The 20,360-nt window shown below is 41.8% G+C and overlaps 1 protein-coding gene across 2 annotated transcripts in view; it reads right to left on the reverse strand.

Annotated features, from left to right (window-relative positions):
- Nucleotides 1–20,360, reverse strand: part of STRN (striatin) — a 115,859-nt gene that overhangs the window by 71,238 nt on the left and 24,261 nt on the right. For both annotated transcript variants that reach the window (XM_038397405.2, XM_038397404.2), the window contains exon 2: nt 8,908–9,011. In XM_038397405.2, the coding sequence (XP_038253333.1) occupies nt 8,908–9,011 (104 nt within the window). The remainder of the gene's footprint in view (nt 1–8,907; nt 9,012–20,360) is intronic.

Genomic DNA, 20,360 nt, shown 5'->3' on the forward strand with positions numbered 1-20,360 from the left:
AACAACTTAAGAGTTTACCCTGTATAACCTTTATATAGAGTAAAATGGATTTATTTGGGATTGGAAGCTTGGCATCTGAGTGCTGGAGACAGGAACAGCTCTTAAGATGTTTTCAGTTTAGCCTGCAGCTTTTGAGGGACAGGGTTCAGACCTGGGTCTATGTTTGTAGCAAGCAAGTGTGTCTGGCACAACCAGGCAGGGTTCTGAAGTCCTAAGCTGCCAGGGAAAACAGGGTTCAGAGGTGGTCTCAGCACATCAGTGGGCAGTCCCAAGCGGGTTTCTGTGATTCAACCCGTCACACTACCAATGTGAGATTTCTAAAAATAGCTACAGCACTCGACCCAAGGTTTAAGAATCTGAAGTGTCTTCCAAAATCTGAGAGGGATGAGGTGTGGCGCATGCTTTCAGAAGTCTTCAAAGAGCAACACTCCGATGCAAAAACTACGGAACCCGAACCACCAAATAAGAAAATCAACCTTCTGTTGGTAGCACCTGACTCAGATGCTGAAAATGAACATGCATCAGTCCGCACTGCTTTGGATTGTTATCGAGCAGAACCTGTCATCAGCCTGGACACATGTCCTCTGGAATGGCGGATGAAGCATGAAGAGACATATGAATCTTTAGCACATCTGGCATGTAAATGTCTTGCAACGCCAGCTGCAACAGTGCCATGTGAACGCCTGTTCTCATTTTCACATCTTCATTTATTAATGGACCAACTTATTTGGGCAGGTTCTTCCTCCCACCCCAATATACTTTTAAAAACCCTTCTGATTCCTTTCACATTAAGGTAATTCATTCATTTTCTTCATGGCTCTCACCTTTTTCCTTGCATGTTAAACTCATTCTATCTAGTTGTGTTTCCTCACCTCTTCTTCAATCCCAGTGGAGTTTCTTTTCAATCCCAGAAGTTTGAGTAGATACTTATTGATCCACCATGACCACTTGGTTTTCTCTGCATTTTCCATTTTCAGAGGAATGAAAGTTTGTTGCACTTTATTTAGTCTTTTACTTTTCCCAGCACTCTGTCTACACCAATGGATTTTAATACTTCCTCCCATTATTTATTCAGTAAATTCCTGCAAAATTATACCTTGTAGTCCAACTCTGACTACCTCCAACTGAATACATTTTTAACACTAAAACTGGCTGCTCCAGATTAGAGGTCAGCTATATTAACATACATGGAGAATTATACATTTGCAGCTAACTATACTTGTGTTTGTGCAGCAGACAAATGGAGAAATTTTGGTTTTCTATATGATCATCATGACAATTGGTCAAAAGAAACCCTAAAGTTTGGAGGATAAGAAATTAAACTTAAAAGATGTACATTATCTTCATGTGAAAATGATGGTTTAGATGAGATGTAAATCATTGAACATCTATATTAATTAATTTCTGAAAAGAATAATTTGTATGAACAGCAGTATGCAGAGACTGAAAAGTAAAATAATATGAAAATAATTGGCTTGAACAGACATCACGTTATCAAAGTTATTTTCCAACCGAAACGGCTTTGAAAGTCATTTGGAAGGAAGATATTTTTTGACTGAAAAGCTATGTTACTAAATAGACCTGCTTAGTTACTAAGTTAAGGAAAAAGAAAAGGAGTACTTGTGGCACCTTAGAGCTAACAAATTTATTTGAGCATAAGCTTTCGTGAGCTACAGCTCACTTGTGGCACCTTAGAGACTAACAAATTTATTTGAGCATAAGCTTTTGATCAAGTGAGCTGTAGCTCACGAAAGCTTATGCTCAAATAAATTTGTTAGTCGCTAAGGTGCCACAAGTACTCCTTTTCTTTTTGCAGATACAGACTAACACAGCTGCTACTCTGAAACTTAAGATAAGGAAGATCACTACAACTGCTTTTGCTTTCTCACTTCATTAGCTTATTCATTGCTCTGCTTCATTCTTTTCTTCTTCATGAACTGCAAATCTGTTGTGCAAGTAATCCATATTTGCTATCAATATGGCTGCCCCAACATCTCAATAATTGAGAACAAGAAACTTAATTAAAATTTTAACTTTTAAACTCTCAATTTAAATGCCCTAGGATCAAAGACTTTCATTGCTCACAGACCAATTCATAGAAAGAAACCAGTTTGATTTCTAATCAAGAAATGCCACTATTTCTTGGAAATATTTCAGTGTGTAGACCTGAAGCATCCAATCCAGCTGTGCTGAGAGGGCCTGCCAAACATCCATAGAAGTATTAAGAGGAGTCGCCAGACCAATAGACATAAACAAGACAGACTGCCAGGAACAGCATTGGGAGATATTCTGGCCAGGGGAGAAGGCGCCAGTCTTACTCTGACCAGACACCATTTTAAAAAAATAACATAAAAGTATTTCTAAAAAAGTGGACTAAGAGTTCTGTTGTTCGGTTAAAATACTCTGGAAAGGGAAATGAGTAACAGACGGATTATTAGTTGTTGGACATATGCTTTAAAAAGATTAGTATGTTTTTAGTTAGCTCCTGAAAATCCAGGGATAACAATTTAAACAAGTAACTGAGCAACATTACTACCAAAAAAATAATAAAATAATGTTGAAGAGTGAACAAAAAAGTCTTACACTGCAATCTGCTGGATGGTAGCAAAACTACAGCAGAATTGCTTTTGAATCAGCAAATGTATGAGAGTGTTAAAATTAATTATTGTTCAACCCTCTTCATTTTAAATGTCTTTTATATATAACGTATTAAAGAATCCTTGATAGAAATCATTATTATTAAAGTTGACCAAATCTCTTTGCCAAGAAATAGAACCAAAAACACTCTGATCCATAGTGGAAAATTTTTACACTCCGCTATAAGTAATCACTATAAAATCATGCAAGAGTCATTAATTACAGAACAGTGACATTGATCATAAATTAAGTTAATCATTTTCAGCGCCTGAAAAAAATATGCTGAATACTCAGTATACAGAGGCTTAATTCAAGGCAGCATATTGTTAAGAAACCAGTGCCACTCCCACTTGTCATGACATGCTGCCAATGGGCCCTACTATGGATCAGCATTTTACACACTGGCTCATGACTAATAGGTATGGTTATTTGCTTGATAAAGATTTGGTAAATTTGGAGGGCAGGGCAGGATCGAAGTAATCTTTCCTTTATCTCTTAATCATCTGGTCTTTTTTTCTCCTCCTCTCCCCAATCTTGCTTTCCCATGCCCTCATCACAATTGGCCAGGAGAAAAGTTCTGCAGATTGTCCTTTTTGTGACTCCCAGATGCTCAGTGGGAACAATCAACACAAACCCTTCACTGAATGTTGGCTAACCCAGGTTGTGAGCTGATATAGGAAAATACTATTGTGAAACACAGCAGGGCTTCTTGTGCTCAGTATGGTGCCCTGCCTCTAAGTACCAAACAAAATTTCTGCTTAGAAACCCTCCCAGAACAAATGAGAGATTGTTTCTTGAACAACTAGCAAGTAAAGATTGCTGTTTTATATCACAGATTGTTATAAATAGCTGTCAGCATAAGCCATTCAGAAACAATGAATTTGCTTTCAAAATGGTTAAAAACAGAGGAAGAAAGGAATTGTCATACCAGATCAGACTAGTTGACCATCTAGTTTGATATCCTGACTGACAATGGCTAATATCACACACTTCAGAAAAAGGTGCAAGACTACTCATTAAGGGATAAAATGAAACACTCTGCCAAGTGGTGTTTTTTCCTAACCTATCTGTGGTCATTTTATGCCCTAAAGCATAAGGGATGAAATGCCCCTAGTACATTTCTAAGGCTATGTTTACACGAGCACTTTTGTTGGTAAAACTTGCATCACTCAGGGATGTGAAAAAACACACCCCTGACTGACAGGAGCACAGGTATGGACAGCGCTATGTTGGCAGGAGATGCTCTCCTACCGACATAGCTACTGCTGCTCGTTGGAGGTGATTTAATTATGTCAACAGGAGAGCTCTCTCCCATCGGCATAGAATGGCTACATGGGATATCTTACAATGGCGCAGCTGCACTGGTACAGTTATACGCTTTAACGTCTCTAGTGTAGACATAACCCTAGAGAGATAAAATGGGTGAGGTAATCTCTTCTATTAGACCAACTTCTGTTGGTGAGAGAGATAAGCTTTTGAGGTCACACAAGATTTCTTCAAACCTGGGAAACGTACTCAGTGTGTCAAAGGCTAAACTCAAGGATCAGATTGTTTAGCACAAGTAGTTAACATATCTCAAGGGACCATTCAAGGTGAAGGGGCCAGTTAACATGTCTCCAGTCAAAGGGGAAAAGGAGAGGGAAAAAAGCTGGAGGGGGAGGGGAGTAGTGGGTTATAGGTTGTTGTAATAAGTCATAAATCCAGTATCTTTATTCAGTCCATGATTTTTAGTGTCTAGCAAAGTTATGAATTTAAACTCCCAGGCTTGTCTTTTAAAGGTGTTATGCAGATTTTCTTTGAGGATGAGGACCTCTGTCAGATAGAGTGATCGCTTTATGAAGAGTGTTCACCCACAGGTAATGTATTGTTTTTGTCCTTTATCATTTTTCTATGTGAATTCATTTGAAAGCATAGTGATTGTCTGGTTTCAACCATATAGTTGTTATTGGGGCATTTAGTGCCCTGAGTGAGGTACACCATATGTTGTGATAGATGTGTGTAGAATCCATGGATCTTGAAAGGTGTGTTTGGGGGACGAGCAGGAGTGTTGATCATCATAGCAATGCAGATACATCTACAAGTTTTGCATCTGTTCCGACAGGGTCTGGTGGCTCTTTGAGTTGGTGTGTCCTGGTCCATGGGGAGCTTGCTTCTGATGAGGAACTTGGACAGGCTGAGGGGGTTGTTTGAAGGTCAGAAGAGTAGCTCAGGAAAAGTTCCTTTCAGGATGTGATCCCGACCGAGTAAGGGTTGTAATCGTTTAATGATACCACATATGACTTCCAGTATGGGGTGAAAGGTGATAACTAGGGGTATGTTGTTGGATAGAGTCTTCTTTCCATATTGAAGCAGGTTCTCTCAGAATTTTTGGGTGGTCTGATGTGATCTACTTCTCTGGCGGAGCATCTTTGTTTGATGAAAGTGGGTTTAAGTATGTTATGGTTTATATCCCAGACTTTCTCCTTGGAGCATATTCTGTGGTATTTGAGTGCCTGGATGTAGGTAACAGTTTTGTCGGGGTGGTTACTGGCTTCTGGAAGGGTCAAAGGACATCTGACCAAGTCCTAGCCCTCACTACATATACAGAAAACTGGTTTCAACAGAACTCGAAGACAGGAGCTGTTTTCTTGGACCTGACAGTGGCCCATGATACAGTATGGCACACTGATCTTCGGGTAGAACTATCAAGAGCTCTTGGAGCATGGGTGGTGGACATTGTTGAACTTCTTCGTGACAGGCATTTTTGGGAGCTAGAACAAGTGTATGGAGAAGACAATCCAATAGCTTGCCCCAAGGTTCCATGCTTGTGCCCACCCTATTCAATTTATACAAATGACCTACCACTGCCTCAGTTACACAAGTTTATCTAAGCAGATTGCATCTGCTGCAGTACCCAGTCGTACTCTTTCACTGAATTGGAAAACATCTTGAAAGCTGATCTGGCCAAGATGGCAGCCTACTGTAGCAGTTGGTACCTCCAACCAAATGTGACTAAGACAGTTTTGATAGGTTTTCCACCTTCATAATGGAAGCACTAAATGTGAGTTGGACATCTTCCTCAATGGAAAATCACTGACACACAAGACAAAACCAGTCTACCTTGGTGTTACACAGGACCACTCTGACTTTCCACAACCATCTAAAAGAAGACTGCTGTCAAAATCAGGACTAACAATAAGCAAATTAGCTGGTTCAACACTGGGTGCACAGACACTTAGCACATCGGCTCTGGTACTGTGCTATGCCTCAGTGGAATACTGTGGCCTTGTGTGGTGTTGTTCGCCCCACCCTAAATTTGTTGACATTGAATTGAACTTGACCATGCATATCATCACAGGCACCCTGAGCCCCACTCTTATCTCACTGCTATCCGTTCTGAGCAACATAGCCCCTCTACACATTCATTGCAGAAAGTCTACAGCCAGACTGGTGGAAAAGCTTTTTACCAATTCAGGTCTCCCATTTGACGTAGACATTTTCAGTCACTCCAGAGCATGATTTACATCGAAGCATCCATTGCGGTTTCAACTGTCAGATTGGAATCTGTCAACAGCAACCCTATCGCACGATGAGCGGTCAACTGAAGACATTTGGAATGGCTCCCTTGTCTCTAATCTGATTATTCAACTGTCTGGATTTGACCTGCCACATCATCTTTGCCCAGTTCAGAACCTGTTCAGCAGAGTCCAAGGAATATGCACAGCCAGCCTCTACACATGGGGTCTGCTTAATGACCCACTTTCTCACTGTGTCTCAGTCAGTCAGTGGCGCATATTGTCAATGAGTGTCAACTGACTAGATTTTATGATGGCCGTAGGGCCCTTAATTGTGCTGATGAAGCTGCCGAGCCATTCAACGGCAAGCATTGCAAATGCTAGAAGAAACTGGGTCTGTGAAAGTAGATGGGGTGATCCACGGGTTTCTTGTATGTAGTTGTCCGTAGGGTTCCATTGCTGAAACTGATCGTGGTGTCCTGGAAGTTGATGCTAGTGTGGGAGTGTTCTAGAGAGTTTAATAGATGGCTGGAGGTTGTTGTGGTTGTGATGAAAACCTATATGTGAGTTTAGATCATTTGTCTAGAGAATGAAAATATCATCAATGTATTTTAGGTATACCATTGGTTTTGCGGTGCATTTGTCCAGAAATTCTTACTCAAAGTAGCCCATAAAGAGATTGGCGTCTTGGGGAGGCATCCTAATACCCATGGCTATTTCCATGGTTTGGACAAAGCGTTCGTTGTTGAATGTAAAATTGTTAGAGTGAGGATGAAATGGATGAGTTTGGTTATGTGTTTAGGGTGGGTATCTGAATGTTGTCCATCATCTTTTAGATATTTGAAGCAGGCAGCGATGCAGTCATTGTGAGGGATGTTGGTGTATAGGAGGTAACAGCCACAGTGGCAAGGATGGTATTCTGACATTAACCTGCCTCAGAACGCCACTAACTCGCCCTCCCCTGCCCTCAGCTTTTTTCCCCTCTCCTTTTCCCACCCATGACTGGAGAGGTGTTAACTGGCCAGTTCACTTTGAATGGTTCCTTGAAATTTGTTAACTACTTATGCTAAACAATCTGTTCCTCCTTGTATTTAGCTGTGACACTGAGTACATTTCCCAGACCTGAAGAAGATCTCACCCTCTATCTTTAAATGACCAATATCACCTCCAGCATCTTTTTAAATTATGATTCGTATAGCATTTCCTACCCTTCAGTCTGTTTTAATGAGATTTCATACTTTTAACAGCTTAGCCACTTAATTCAAATTTTCTGTTAACTCCTGAAAAAACAAAACAAAACCCCAACTAGGTTCTGCTGACTCGTTTCTATTTAATCATCAATGTTTCTAGTATCTCCTTTTGACACACACTATGTCAGTGAGTAATTTTTATTGCTTCAAAAGAATTGATCTGGGAAAGGCATGTCCGCAACATCCTTTGTCATGAAGCATAATGCAAACAGATCAACACACCCTGCTTGCACTGGTTTAAATTTCTGGAAGAATCTCATCAAAAAGATACCTCACTAAGTCCCTTCCCATGGGTCACACCTTTGCTTTCTTGATGCATTAGACAACAAGGAAAGAAGTCAGAATAGGACTAACCCATAACAGCATGCTAAAATTACTACATAGCAATATTCTTTCTTTGGTCCTTTTTCTGAATTTTTCAGTGTCCACATTGATACTCAGTGTTAATACACTTTCAAGGTAATTACAAATTCTTCCTATCCCCATGCAGTTTAGCCAAAAGTCATTTGTCTAGTGACATGAACTCAACTGCATTTATGATTTTACTTACGGCTTTATACTGATTTAAACTGTTTTAAAGATTATACATTTCCAGCTGTTTAAATCTTTGTTATTGAAAATTATTAGGATTCTTTAGTGGCCAGATAGTAAACAAATATTATTTATTATTACTATTAATATCAGACTCAATAAGTCACCAAGGAAACAAATACTCTTATCTCCAGAAGTATTATCACTCCATTTTACAGATCACAGGTACACCCTCGCCTGGAATTCTAGGTTCAGTTCTTATCACCTTATCTCAAAAATGAGCACACAAAATTAAGGGGGAGCAGAGATGATACAACAATTAGGGGCATGGAAAAACTCACATGAAGATAGGATCAAAAGACTGCTTACCTTTGAAAGAAGACATGATAAAAGCATACACAACAATGAATGGTATAGAAAAGGTAGATTGTGAACTTTTATTTACCTTCTCATACAATACAAGGAACATTAAATGAAAATCAAAAAGTGGCAAAACTCAAAACTGATATAAGTATGTACCTTTTCATCCCACGCATAATTAGCCTGTGACAAGAAGTTCCACAGATTATTGTTGAGGTGAAGAGTTATCAAGATTTAAAAATATAGATATTTATGGGGATAAACTAAATAAAAATTCTTGTTATTAACAAACACAAAAGCTTTGGAAGAAAAAAAATCTGTGCTTCAGGATACAAAACAATATCCAACTTCTGGGAGTTAGAAAGAAATTTGCCTTGAGAGATGTTATCCTGTAACTGTCTAATGCAGGGTTTTTTAAAAAACCTCTTTCTTAAGCATCCGAATAGTGACCACTGCTCGTGACAGGATTCTGGATAAGATGGACTGATTCAGTACAACAATTCTTAAGTTCATAATTACCAATTCAAGATTCAAAATATTTTTTCCTCTGATGAGCCACAATGATGATATTTGTCTTTTAAAATTTTTACTAGAGAATTTTGTGGAAAAAGTCTCATATCTTAAAAGTGATGTACCTTTCCTGTTTAAGAGCATACTCCAGCATTTTGATTCTCCGCACTAGATCCTTCTTCAGATTCTCTTGTCCCTTCCTTTCCCCTTGAAGAAAGGCAATCTGGGCCTGGAAAAGATAAAACTCTACTTAGAATAGTTCAAAAAAAGGCAAATTGTTTCCCTAATACATTTGCATGACACATATATTAAGGGTCCCATCCACTCCCAACCCATTCTGAATCGTTTCACAACTGATTCCATTTAACACTATTTAAAAGCAGTTTGGCTACTGCAAACCAGGTACAACCATCATTTTGACCAGGGGTCTCCTGTGGCGCACCTTAGGCACCAACTCCACCAACAGCCAAGCTCCCCTCACCCCGTCCCTCTCCCCAGCGCACCGCGTCCGCACTCCTCCGCCTACCTCCCAGTGCCTCCCGCTGCCAAACAGCTGTTTGGTGGTGCTTAAGACTTTCCAGAAGGAAGGAGCGGGGATGCAGTGTGCTCAGGGGAAGCGGTGGAGCCAGGGTGGGGATTTAGGGAAGGGGTTGGAATAGGGGCAGGGAGGGGGCGGAGTTGGGGTGGGGACTTTGGGGAAGGGGTTGGAATGGGGGCAGGGACGGGGGCAGAACTGAGGGGGGGGGCTTTTGTATCTTTGTATGAAAAGGTGTCAGTGATGCGGCCCTTGGGCCAATGTACTAGTCCTCATGTGGCCCTCATGGTGATCTGAGTTTGAGATCCCTGATTTTGACTATATATCAACTCTCTCTCTAAGTTCCTCCACTGGCTCCCCCTTCTGATGCCAGCCTCCACTGCCCATGTTACATTTTCAAACAAGCATCTTTGTGCATTCTCTTATGCTGCCCCATGTACTTTGGCTGAAGCATTCTCTGTGAAAATCCACAAAATCACCGGCTTATCCATGTTCAAATCCCTCCTCAAAATATCTCCTTTGTTAAGTTTCTTTTGTAGGCATCAGAATACTAAATTGCTAGTATGCAGAGACCAGTGCCTATCACGCTAACAAACACTATCTCATTGTTTCCTTCTACTTCCCCATCTGTCATCTCTTGTCTTGTACTAAGACTGTAAGCTCCTTGGGGCAGGAACAGTCTTTTTGATCTGTGTTGGTACCGTAAATTATTAATAATAAGTCTGTTATAAAACTATTCATAGTTTGCACTGACAAACATTTTAAACCATGATCTCATTACAGACACCAAAATAATAAACAGGAGTTAAAGAAATATAGTAATTTTAAATGGTCTCATATAGCAATTCAATTTGGTCTGAGGGCTAAGCATTCAAGCAAATATAAAGAACAGATCAGTAGCATTCAAAAAAGCTTAGGCAGAAAGAGACAAACAACATGTAGAGGGAGACTGTCTTGAGTTGAATGATAACTGAAGTAGTATGTAAATAACTTAGATATTTTGTAGATATCTATATTGCAGATCAAGGGATTTCTTTAAAGTTAATGAAAGGAAAAAGAAAACAAAGGCTGAACCTTCATTAAAATGTTGGAAAAAATAGACTATGAAGTTTATTCAGAGACATTGTTTATAAAAAATGTCAGTTCAACTAATACAAAAGGATTTTGGGGGGAGGTGGGAGATTTAAAGACACAAATGGCAGTTAGGTGCCCAACTCCCATTGACTCTGAACGGAAATTAGCACTCAATTACTTTTAAAAATCTCTTATGTATAATATTGTAATAGAGGATGTTCATGACCAATCATGCAAAAAGGCTAACTGGTGACCAAAAGAGTTATCTCTGGTACAAAACAGGTCCCTGAGCTCTTTCTAAATCAACTCATGGAACTCAGAACCAAGCATACTTACAGGCATGTTTGAAGCCAAGTATACTTACAGGCATCCACCCCACAGTACTAGCCCTGACCACAGTTTCACCCACATCCTAGGCTGTCAATACCCAATGTCAGGCCATATTTGTATCCTCATGAATAAGCTGATTAAGCTCCTGGCATATTTTTTTTTTATGGATGAGAAGCAAGCAATATGGCAGCCTGATACTCTGTAATATGAAGGGTTTTGGCTACAGATCGGTAAACTCTTCGTCCAAATTAATCCCATCATGATTTTGACATAGAGACCAATTTGTGGTGCTCTACTCTGGCAGCAGTTGATCAGGCCTGATATACTGACTACGCCTCACACACTGTTGTCATAATCTGCATCTCAAAAGGTGACATGTAAGATACCATTGGAAAACTAATCATTCACTGATCATTAATATTCTTGTATGATGTATGCACCGGAAGTGTACGAAAAGTTATGAATATGTGCCAGAATCATATTCTTAAAATGTGTTTGGCAAGCAATGCATAAGCAGTCTGTCTTAGACAAAGGAATATGGGTTTACCTCACTTTACATATAAGCAACAAATAGAGTCAGCAAACAAGGGGGGAGATTGCAGAAACAAAAAATTTGCATTTTAGCAAACACCAAATAGGGGAAGAGCGAGCATGGAGCTTCCATCACCACCAGACTCTATATTGCCTTCCTCACAGCTTAAATAAGCTTTCCTTACAGGGGTAACCCTCAGAAGAATCCACTTCAAAGGTTTACAGGTCACTAAAGACAAGGGTGGCTGAACCTTAAGGCATTAAATAATTGAATCAACTGTTTTTTTTTGTAATACAGTAATATTGTATACAAAGTGTATAGAGAGGTCTTTTTTAATGACACACTGGTGATTAATGTCATTGTGAAATATATTTATTAATACTATATGAGGAAATTATATACATTTAATGATATTATGCTTTAAAGCCTGTGACCAAACAGGGAGAAACACTTTCCCTCCCAGGCAGGAGGAAACATCATTGCTATCTACTTGTCTCCAAAGAAATTAAACAAGATCTGACAAAAAACAATGGAAGCCCAATTTACATAGACATCAGAAGGGAGATGGGAAGATGACAGGAAGGGAAGAACAGCATGAGGTCGTCCTGTCTGTAGAAGGAAGGTCAACGAACTTTGAAAGAGATGCTTTTCAAAGGTTTACAGGACTGTAAAGGGAGGAGAAGCAAACCCCTAGGTTACCGGTTTGTTATTTTCTGTTTGCTTATTTCAGAAAAGGGAAATAGGGACAGAAAAGCAAAAATACCAATTCGACCTGCTAGAGAAGCAGAATCAGAACCCACCGATTCCCAATACTCCAAAAATCCACAATTGGGACCATTTACGTCCTGTATATAGTGAGGCAAATGATATTGCTGAATAGCTGGCCACCTTTGAAAGGCTGTGTGCAGTGCATGAAATCCCAGATGCCAAGAGAGTTCCCAGCTTGATTGTGAAATTAACTGGTAAAGCTCTAAGGGTATTCAATGAAATGCCCATTGAGGATGTGTCATAACCATACAGCTAAGGGTAGCTAGAATTCCTCCTTACCTGTAAGGGATTAATAAGCTCAAATAACCTGGTTGGCACCTGACCAAAAGGACCAATTGGGGGGAAAAATACTTTCAAATCTGAGGGGGGGAGGAGAGGCTTTGTTTTGTGTGTTCTCTTGGGAAGCAGAGAAGAATCAGGTCAGAAAACTACTTCTCTCCCAAAAACCATCCTAAAAGTCTCTCATATTACAAAAATTGTAAGTAAAAGCCAGGCAAGGCATGTTAGATTATCTTTTGTTCTGCTTGTGAATTTTTCCTTTGCTGAAAAAAGGTTTATTCCTCTTTTTTGTAACTTTGAAACTAAGCCTAGAGGAAGTTCTGCTGTGTTTTTGAATCTTTTGTTACCCTCTAAAGTTATTTTCCATCCTGATTTTACAGGTGATTTTTACCTTTTTTAAAAAAAATAAAATCCATCTTTTAAGAACCTGACTGATTTTTCTATTGTCCTAAGACTCAGGAGTTTGGGTCTGTGATCACTTTGTAACCAATTGGTTAGGATATTATTCTCAAGCCTCCCCAGGAAAGGGGGGTGTAAGGGCTTGGGGGGATATTTTGGGGGAACAAGAACTCCAAGTGGTCCTTTCCCTGATTCTTTGTTAAATCACTTGGTGGTGGCAGCGTACCGTCCAAGGGCAAAGAATTTGTGCCTTGGGGAAGTTTTAACCTAAGTTGGTAGAAATAAACTTAGGTGGTCTTTCATGTGGGTCCCCACATCTGTATCCTAGAGTTCAGAGTGGGGAGGGAACCCTGACAGGATGCTTTAGACCACTTTTTCCCAAACTTGTTCCACCGCTTGTGCAGGAAAAGCCCCTGGTGGGCCAGGCCGGTTTGTTTACCTGCCACATCCACAGGTTTGCCCAATCATGGCTCCCAGTGGCCGCGGTTTGCTGCTCCAGGCCAATGGGAGCTGCTGGAAGCGGCAGCCAGTATGTTCCTCAGCCCACGCTGCTTCCAGAGGCTCCCAGTGGCCTGGAGCAGCTGGGAGCCACGATCAGCCAAACCTGCGGATGCAACAGGTAAACAAACTGGCCCAGCCCATCAGCGGCTTTCCCTGCACAAGCAGCAGAACAAGCTTGGGAACCATTACTTTAGACTATTGTAAATGTAAAAATGCTGTTTTGTGAAGTTTTCAAATTACCCCTGAAACATCTAGAGTTAAATTTAGGAATCTTAAGAGGGACATTCGTATGAGCAATGGGGAATATGTAAACAAAATTAAAGATTTGTTGAGAAAATGGGTGAGGGGTAAAGAGGTGACAAGTTTTGAGGGAATGTTGTATATTGTTGCTCAGAGCATTTCCTAAGACATATGTAAGGTTGATGTAAAGCAGTGTCTATGGGACAAATATGTAAAATCTGTAGATGAGATGGCCTCTCTAGCTGATGCCTTTGAACAGACCCAGGCATCTACTGAAAGCAAATCACCAAAAGAGGGGTTTAAACCTGGTGGGAAGAGAGGATCCCATTTTATCCCTAGCAAGAATGGGAGGACTGGGCATTCTCCTCCCCAAAACCATTCCTCTAACCCCCATCCCAAATCTCCTGTAAAAACAGAAGCACACAAAAGGTGCTACCAGTGTAATTCCATTGATCACCTGAGGAATAAATGACCTGTGCTAGGAGGAAGCAGGCAACCAATAGCTCATGTTAGTTTTGCTGTCCTCAACACAGAAACCCCCCAGGCGATTGAAACCTACATACTGGTTTTGTGAGATTAGGCTTTGCAGAACCAGATAGGGAGCACATTAAGGTTGTCAGAATTAATGGCAGGGAGTACTTGGGGCAGAAGGATACAGGGGCCCAGATCTCCCTGGTTAAGCAGAGTGTGGTCCCAAGGTCTAGTATACTACCTGACTAAATGGTAGAGATTGTGTGGGTAGACAAAACCAGATTCCTCATACCACTAGCTTAAAATCCATGTGGTGTGGGAAGATTTGGAAAGTGTTTTGACTGTGAGGGTAATGGAACACCTCCTAGTTGACCTGCTTCTTGGTAATGATTTTTTCTGTGTAGCTCAGGTTAAAGTATTTACCCGCAGCAAGAAGGTGTTTGGGTGCTGAGACCCCAGAGGGTAAGATCTCAGGAACTGCTGAAAGAATGGGAGAGAGCCTCCTTGATGCTTCTGCAGCAGGGGGAAGCCACGTGCTCCCAGGTGGGAGCACAGTTGAGATCAGCTCCTGCATTGCAGCTGGAGGCAACACCACCTCAGAAAGGGAGGAAGGTGTAGTGCCTGCCAGGGAGAGAACTGTCCAGGTTGTTAGCTGCCAGCAAGTTGCAGATGGACAAGGGACAGACCCCACTCTAGGGAGCATAGGTAGATATGTTCCAGAGGGAAGCCCAGAGAAGGGTGATGGAATCTCAGAAACCACTGAGGTGGGTGAAGGCTCCTTTGACTTTGTAACACAGGAAGTAGTGTGCTTCCAAGTATGGGAGGGGCTGAGATTAGCTCCTTTCCCACAGAAATTAACATGCCTTCAGGATCAGGGGCAGGAGAGGTATTGTGAGGGATTAAAGAAACTGTCCCAGTTGTTAGCTGGCAGTTTTGCAGCTGAGTAACGGACAGACCCCTTCCTAAGAAGCACAGAGAAATGTGTCTTAGAGGTGGGCCCAGAGGAGGAAACTGGGGAAGGAATAGTGGGCGTACAGGACTGTGTCCTCACTGGTCACTTGGGAGAGGATGCCCAGGACCCAATGGGCGAGTCAGCATCTGTACACCCCGGCACTCAGCCTGTGACCCAGGTTTTGAGAAGGAACTGTGTAACCGACTTCCTGGAAGGGAGCAGTCACACATCTGACTTCTCGGGGGCAGAGAAAGGGGTGACTGAGGGTACCTCAATCCAGGTCCCAGTTTTTCAGGATGATATTTATGATAAGTTTTTGGAAAGTAACTGTGTCTCTTTAAATCAGGCTGCAGTTCCAACACCTGGGATAACAGAGGAGTTGACAACAGGAAGTTGTCAGGTGGTAGTTTGTGAGAATGCAAATGAACTGACTGACAGAAGTGGGGGGAGGGGTGTCTTTGTCCATGCTGGTGAGACACAGAAAGCAGTTATGGAAAAGCTGTTGGGAAAAAGTGTATCTGAACAAAGAGTAGATACTCTTAGCCCAGAGAGCACCAATCATAACCCTCTAGGAAAAGGGGGCAAGGAAGGACTCAGTGCTGGGAGGGGGAACACTGGGTTACCCCAAAAAGGGAGCTTATTTTTGTATATGTACAGTCCTGGGGTTGGCAGCTCTCCGAAGGACCTGCCAATGTGCAGGATCCCCTGCATCCCTATCTTGCCAGACCCTGAGGTACCAAAATACCAGAAATATGATTAAATTAAGAACCCAGGCAGAAGGGAACACTGGAGGGGGAAAAAAGTCAGTGACTGATTACATGGGAGGGTGTCAAATGACACCATGGGTGATGGACAAACCAACTTCAAACCTGACTGAACAGAAGCCGTGGTATCATAATGATACTTGTAAACACACATCTGTGATAAAAATTGGTATTAATGTTAAACTTTGTAATAAGAATTTTGATACCGATGTTAAGCCTTGTGATAAGCTACATTATGCATAATTTGTGGGAAGAACTTTGGGACATACTAGAAATGGTAATTGGGAACACCTGTAATATTAAGAACCTTATAACACCACTGATTTTCAGTTAATAACTGTAAACAGACTTCAAGCTTACCACAGCAGAGAAACCATAACAAATCTGGTTTGCTATGTGAAGGGGAAAACTGAGGCATGCCACCTCATGGCCTTGATGGATGGATGCCAAAAAAACCATAACATATACCAACTTCAAGTTAGTCAGTGACTAACCCTCTTGCAGTAAACTAAGGGGGTAGGTGTGACACTTTACCTTGGGAGATCACTTTGTAACCCCCATATTCCTCATCTATATATAATTGCGATATTGCATATAAAGCATGCCCTGTGAGGTATCAGGAGAAAGGTTATGATCTGCTGAAACCCGTTGTTCCATCTAAATATGTGCACCATTAATGCATACAAAATTATAAGAATTATGTTGTGTAGTTTTCATTAAAATATGCTGTGGGTTTGAGAAGCGCCCAGACACTAGCTCTCCAAAGACAATGACAAGGGAGGTCACCAACGCTCGGGTGGGTGCTGAACAAACAATCACCAGCCATTTGTCCAGCAGAGGAGTTGCAATTCAATGACTCACTCACAGGAGACACACTACGGTATTGCTTCACCTTGTGACTCAGCAATGCCCCCTAGACATGCCTGGACTTGTGTTCTCCAACCACATGGACTAAGGGTATAAAACAGAACACAGTAGCCCCATGCTTGTCCTTTTCTCCTTCCCCACCCCACTTTGCAAGCAACAAGCACTCAGAAGACTGAAGACTCCAACAGAGGAGACTGGCGCAGGGTTCAACGGTGAAACGTGTGTACTATGAACTGCAATATCTAGTGGGGTGAGAAAAACTGCTTAATCTAGATGTTGCCCAGTCTAATAGGGTTGAGAATTTAGACTGCGTTCTTATATTTTATTTTGGTAATCACTGACTTTTTGCCAATCACTTAAAATCTTTGTAATCAATAAACTTGTTTTATTGTTTATCTTTACCAGTGAGTTTGCCTGAAGTGCTTGATAAATCTGCTCAGGTTTATAAAGGCTGATGTATATCCACTTTTCATTGATGAAGTGGTGAAGCAATTAATAAACTTGCATTGCTCAAGAAAGGGTCTTGAACAGTGCAGGATGGTATATTCCTGAGGTACTAGGCTGGGAGGATTTAGATAATGCCTTCCTATGTTTGATTCATGAGTGGCTCTGGGAGCATTCATGCAATCTAGCCAGGTGTGGGGTTTCACATGCGGTTGTGCTGAGTGATAACACCGCCTGAAGGGGTTTGCTGCTTGTCACTAGCAAAGCATTGAGAGAGACAACCCAGGCCGTAGAGTTAAGGAGGCACAGTGGTCCCTCAGTTCCAGGATGCACCCGGGGATCGTGTCACACTTACAAGCTGAGAAATATGGGCCTTCAACCAAAGGGGGACTGATACTACCTCAAAGCAGCATCCTGGAACCCTCATATTCACCACTGTCATATAATTATGATTTTTCGTATAAAGTATGCTTTGCGAGGTATCATTTTAAAAGTCTTGATCTATTGAATATTTATATTCTGTTGGATTGTATGTGATATTATTGTATGTGAAGTTATGAAGTTTTGCTATGTGTATGTTACTAAAATATGTTGTCAGGTTGGGAACATCTACAACCAGCCTTTCAGGTACAACAATGGAGTAGCCGGACGCACTGATAGCACATTAAAGGGAATCCACTCCCAACAGCCATCCCAGAAGACTTCTCAGAGAGAACACATAGACAATGGAGACTGCTTGACCAATGGGGACTGTTTGATCCCCATGTCAAAAGATCTTTCCAGCAAGCTGGAAGAAACTATAAAAGAGGGGAAGTGACATCATGACTTGGCCTCACTCCCCCCACAACTCTATACCTGGAAACATGCCTGGAGAACAAAGACTTTGAAGTGGGGAGGGTGGAAAAGAGTCCCAGCCTGTGTATTGAGGAACTATACCATCTGTCAGGGCAAGACACTGCATGATTCAAATCCTGTTTAGTTTGTAGAACTCAAACTATGAATTTACTTGTAATTTCTTAGGTAACAAACTTTGATCTCTATGCTTGCTACTTATAATTACTTAAAATCTATCTTTCTGTAGTTAATAAATCTGTTTTATATTTTACCTAACAGTGTGTTTCGGTTGAAATGGTTGGGAAATCTCAGCTCAGTTTACAAAGGCTAGTGTGTCTTCTCCACATTGAGGAAAGGACAGACTGGGTAATGAATTGACAATGGTCAGGCTTCTGACCAGTGAAAGACTGGGGAGCTGGGGGGAATTGGCTGGAGCCTTTCTATTATTAGTTCATGAGTGGCTGGGGAAAGCATTCATGTAACTCAGCTAGGTATGTCCCTGCCTGTGGATGTCTGTGTAAGTGCAGCACTGTTAGAAGTTTGTAGTTTGGCAACAGCATCACAGATTGAGAGGGATATCCAAGGTCGGTGGGACATAGGGCTCAGCCGTTCCATAGACCAGGTTGCACCCCGGGAATCCCATCACACCAACTCAGTGCTGTGTTTGCAGGGAAGGGTGTATTTACTACAGTAAGTTAATCATCTGTGTTGTGCTTTTGTCCCCTTAAAAGGGGAACAAACAAACCATCTTATTTCTCTGAACTGTCCAAGGAAGAGCTGGACATTGCAGAGCACACAGTTTTGGGAAGATTAGGGACTGGGAGCGTGTTGGGGTCACGTTACTGGTTGTAACCAAGGCTAATGGATAGCAGAGTGGGGCTGCAGACAAGCTGCTGGAGGCAGAGCTGCTGAACCAGGACAGCCTAGGACACAGTCACTCAGGCTGTGACCTGCATGCTTGTAGGCTCATTATGATCATTCCAAGCTGGGAGCTACACCAGCAAAGCATTATAAGGCACTAAGGGCTGCAGGGCAAGTGGTGACAACCCCTCATTGGTCTGGATTGCACCCCGAACCCTGTAATAAGCATATTTTAAGATTATGGGATGTAGTATTATGTGTGGCTGGTATTTCCTGTAGCCACTGATCCTGCCACCACCATCTTGCAAAAAGGTGGGAAACACAGCCAGCAGCATATTCAGGGAGGATATACCTAGGTCTGTCAGTCCTGAAGGCGGTCCCTTACACAAGTTCCCCATGTTCACCAACTGATCCAAATCAGGATGCAATGGCAGAACCACCCTATTGAACTGTGTTTACTGACCAAAGTACCTCTCAGTGGTGGGCCTGGCAGACATTTGAAGAGACTAACTCATAGTTAGCTAAGAGAGTCAGTTTCTGAAAACTATGAAAAACGCTGGCTCCTTCCCAGGGTGGCAGCCATCCTGTTTTGCAAAAATCTATTAGGCTTAAAAACAGTCCTCTGGGTCAGTGGAGCTAAACTAGTGGCCCTCATCACTCTGATGCTAAGCCTTTCCCCATTCAAATTGCCAAATGGGGTTATCTAGATGGGATACATGGAAAGTTGCAAATGCACTGCAACGCCCAGACACTGGTTATGCCACAATTCCCAATGCAGGAATGCCAGAGCACTGGAAACATCAACTGTCAGTGCAAGAAGCACTTCAGTTGCAACAAGATTCTATCCCTGCTGATGTAGATTAAGAATTCCTCAAAGCTGAAACTGTGGACAGAATGCAATCACACAGAAGACCAGATTGCAGAGCACACACAAATACCTGGAATCAGCATCTCCCTATCCACTTCTGGCACACAAATGCAGGAAGAATCAAGAGAAACAAGCAATACGACAGGTGACAATCTACCCTAAGTGTGCTAAAGTGCTTGAGACAAAGACTGCAGAAATTTCGAATGCTTAGATAGATCTAGCTGGAAGACAGAATTGGGACCAAGAAAGCATACCCAACAAACATCACTGGGATCTGGAGATGAGCATTTATATTTAGCAGAGTGGTGCACGACAGCCTACCTCGTGTTTTACTTTCATAGATTCATAGATACTAAGGTCAGAAGGGACCATTCTGATCATCTAGTCTGACCTCCTGCACAGCACAGGCCACAGAATCTCACTCACCCACTCCTATGAAAAACCTCACCCATGTCTGAGCTATTGAAGTCCTTAAATCATGGTTCAAATACTTCAAGGAGCAGAGAAGCCTCCCTCCAGTCAACCATGCCCCATACTACAGAGGAAGGCGAAAAACCTCCAGGGCCTCTCCAATCTGCCCTGGAGGAAAATTCCTTCCCGACCCCAAATATGGCAATCAGCTAAACCCTGAGCATATGGGCAAGATTCACCAGCCAGATACCCAGGAAAGAATTTTCTATAGTAACTCAGATCCCATCCATCTAATATCCCATCTCAGGGGATTTGGCCTATTTATCCTGAATATTTAAAGATCAATTACTTACCAAAATCCCATTATCCCATCATACCATCTCCTCCATAAACTTATCGAGTAGAATCTTAAAGCCAGATAGATCTTTTGCCCCCACTGCTTCCCTTG

Source organism: Dermochelys coriacea, chromosome 3, assembly GCF_009764565.3.
Source record: "Dermochelys coriacea isolate rDerCor1 chromosome 3, rDerCor1.pri.v4, whole genome shotgun sequence".
Taxonomy (NCBI): Eukaryota; Metazoa; Chordata; order Testudines; family Dermochelyidae; genus Dermochelys; species Dermochelys coriacea.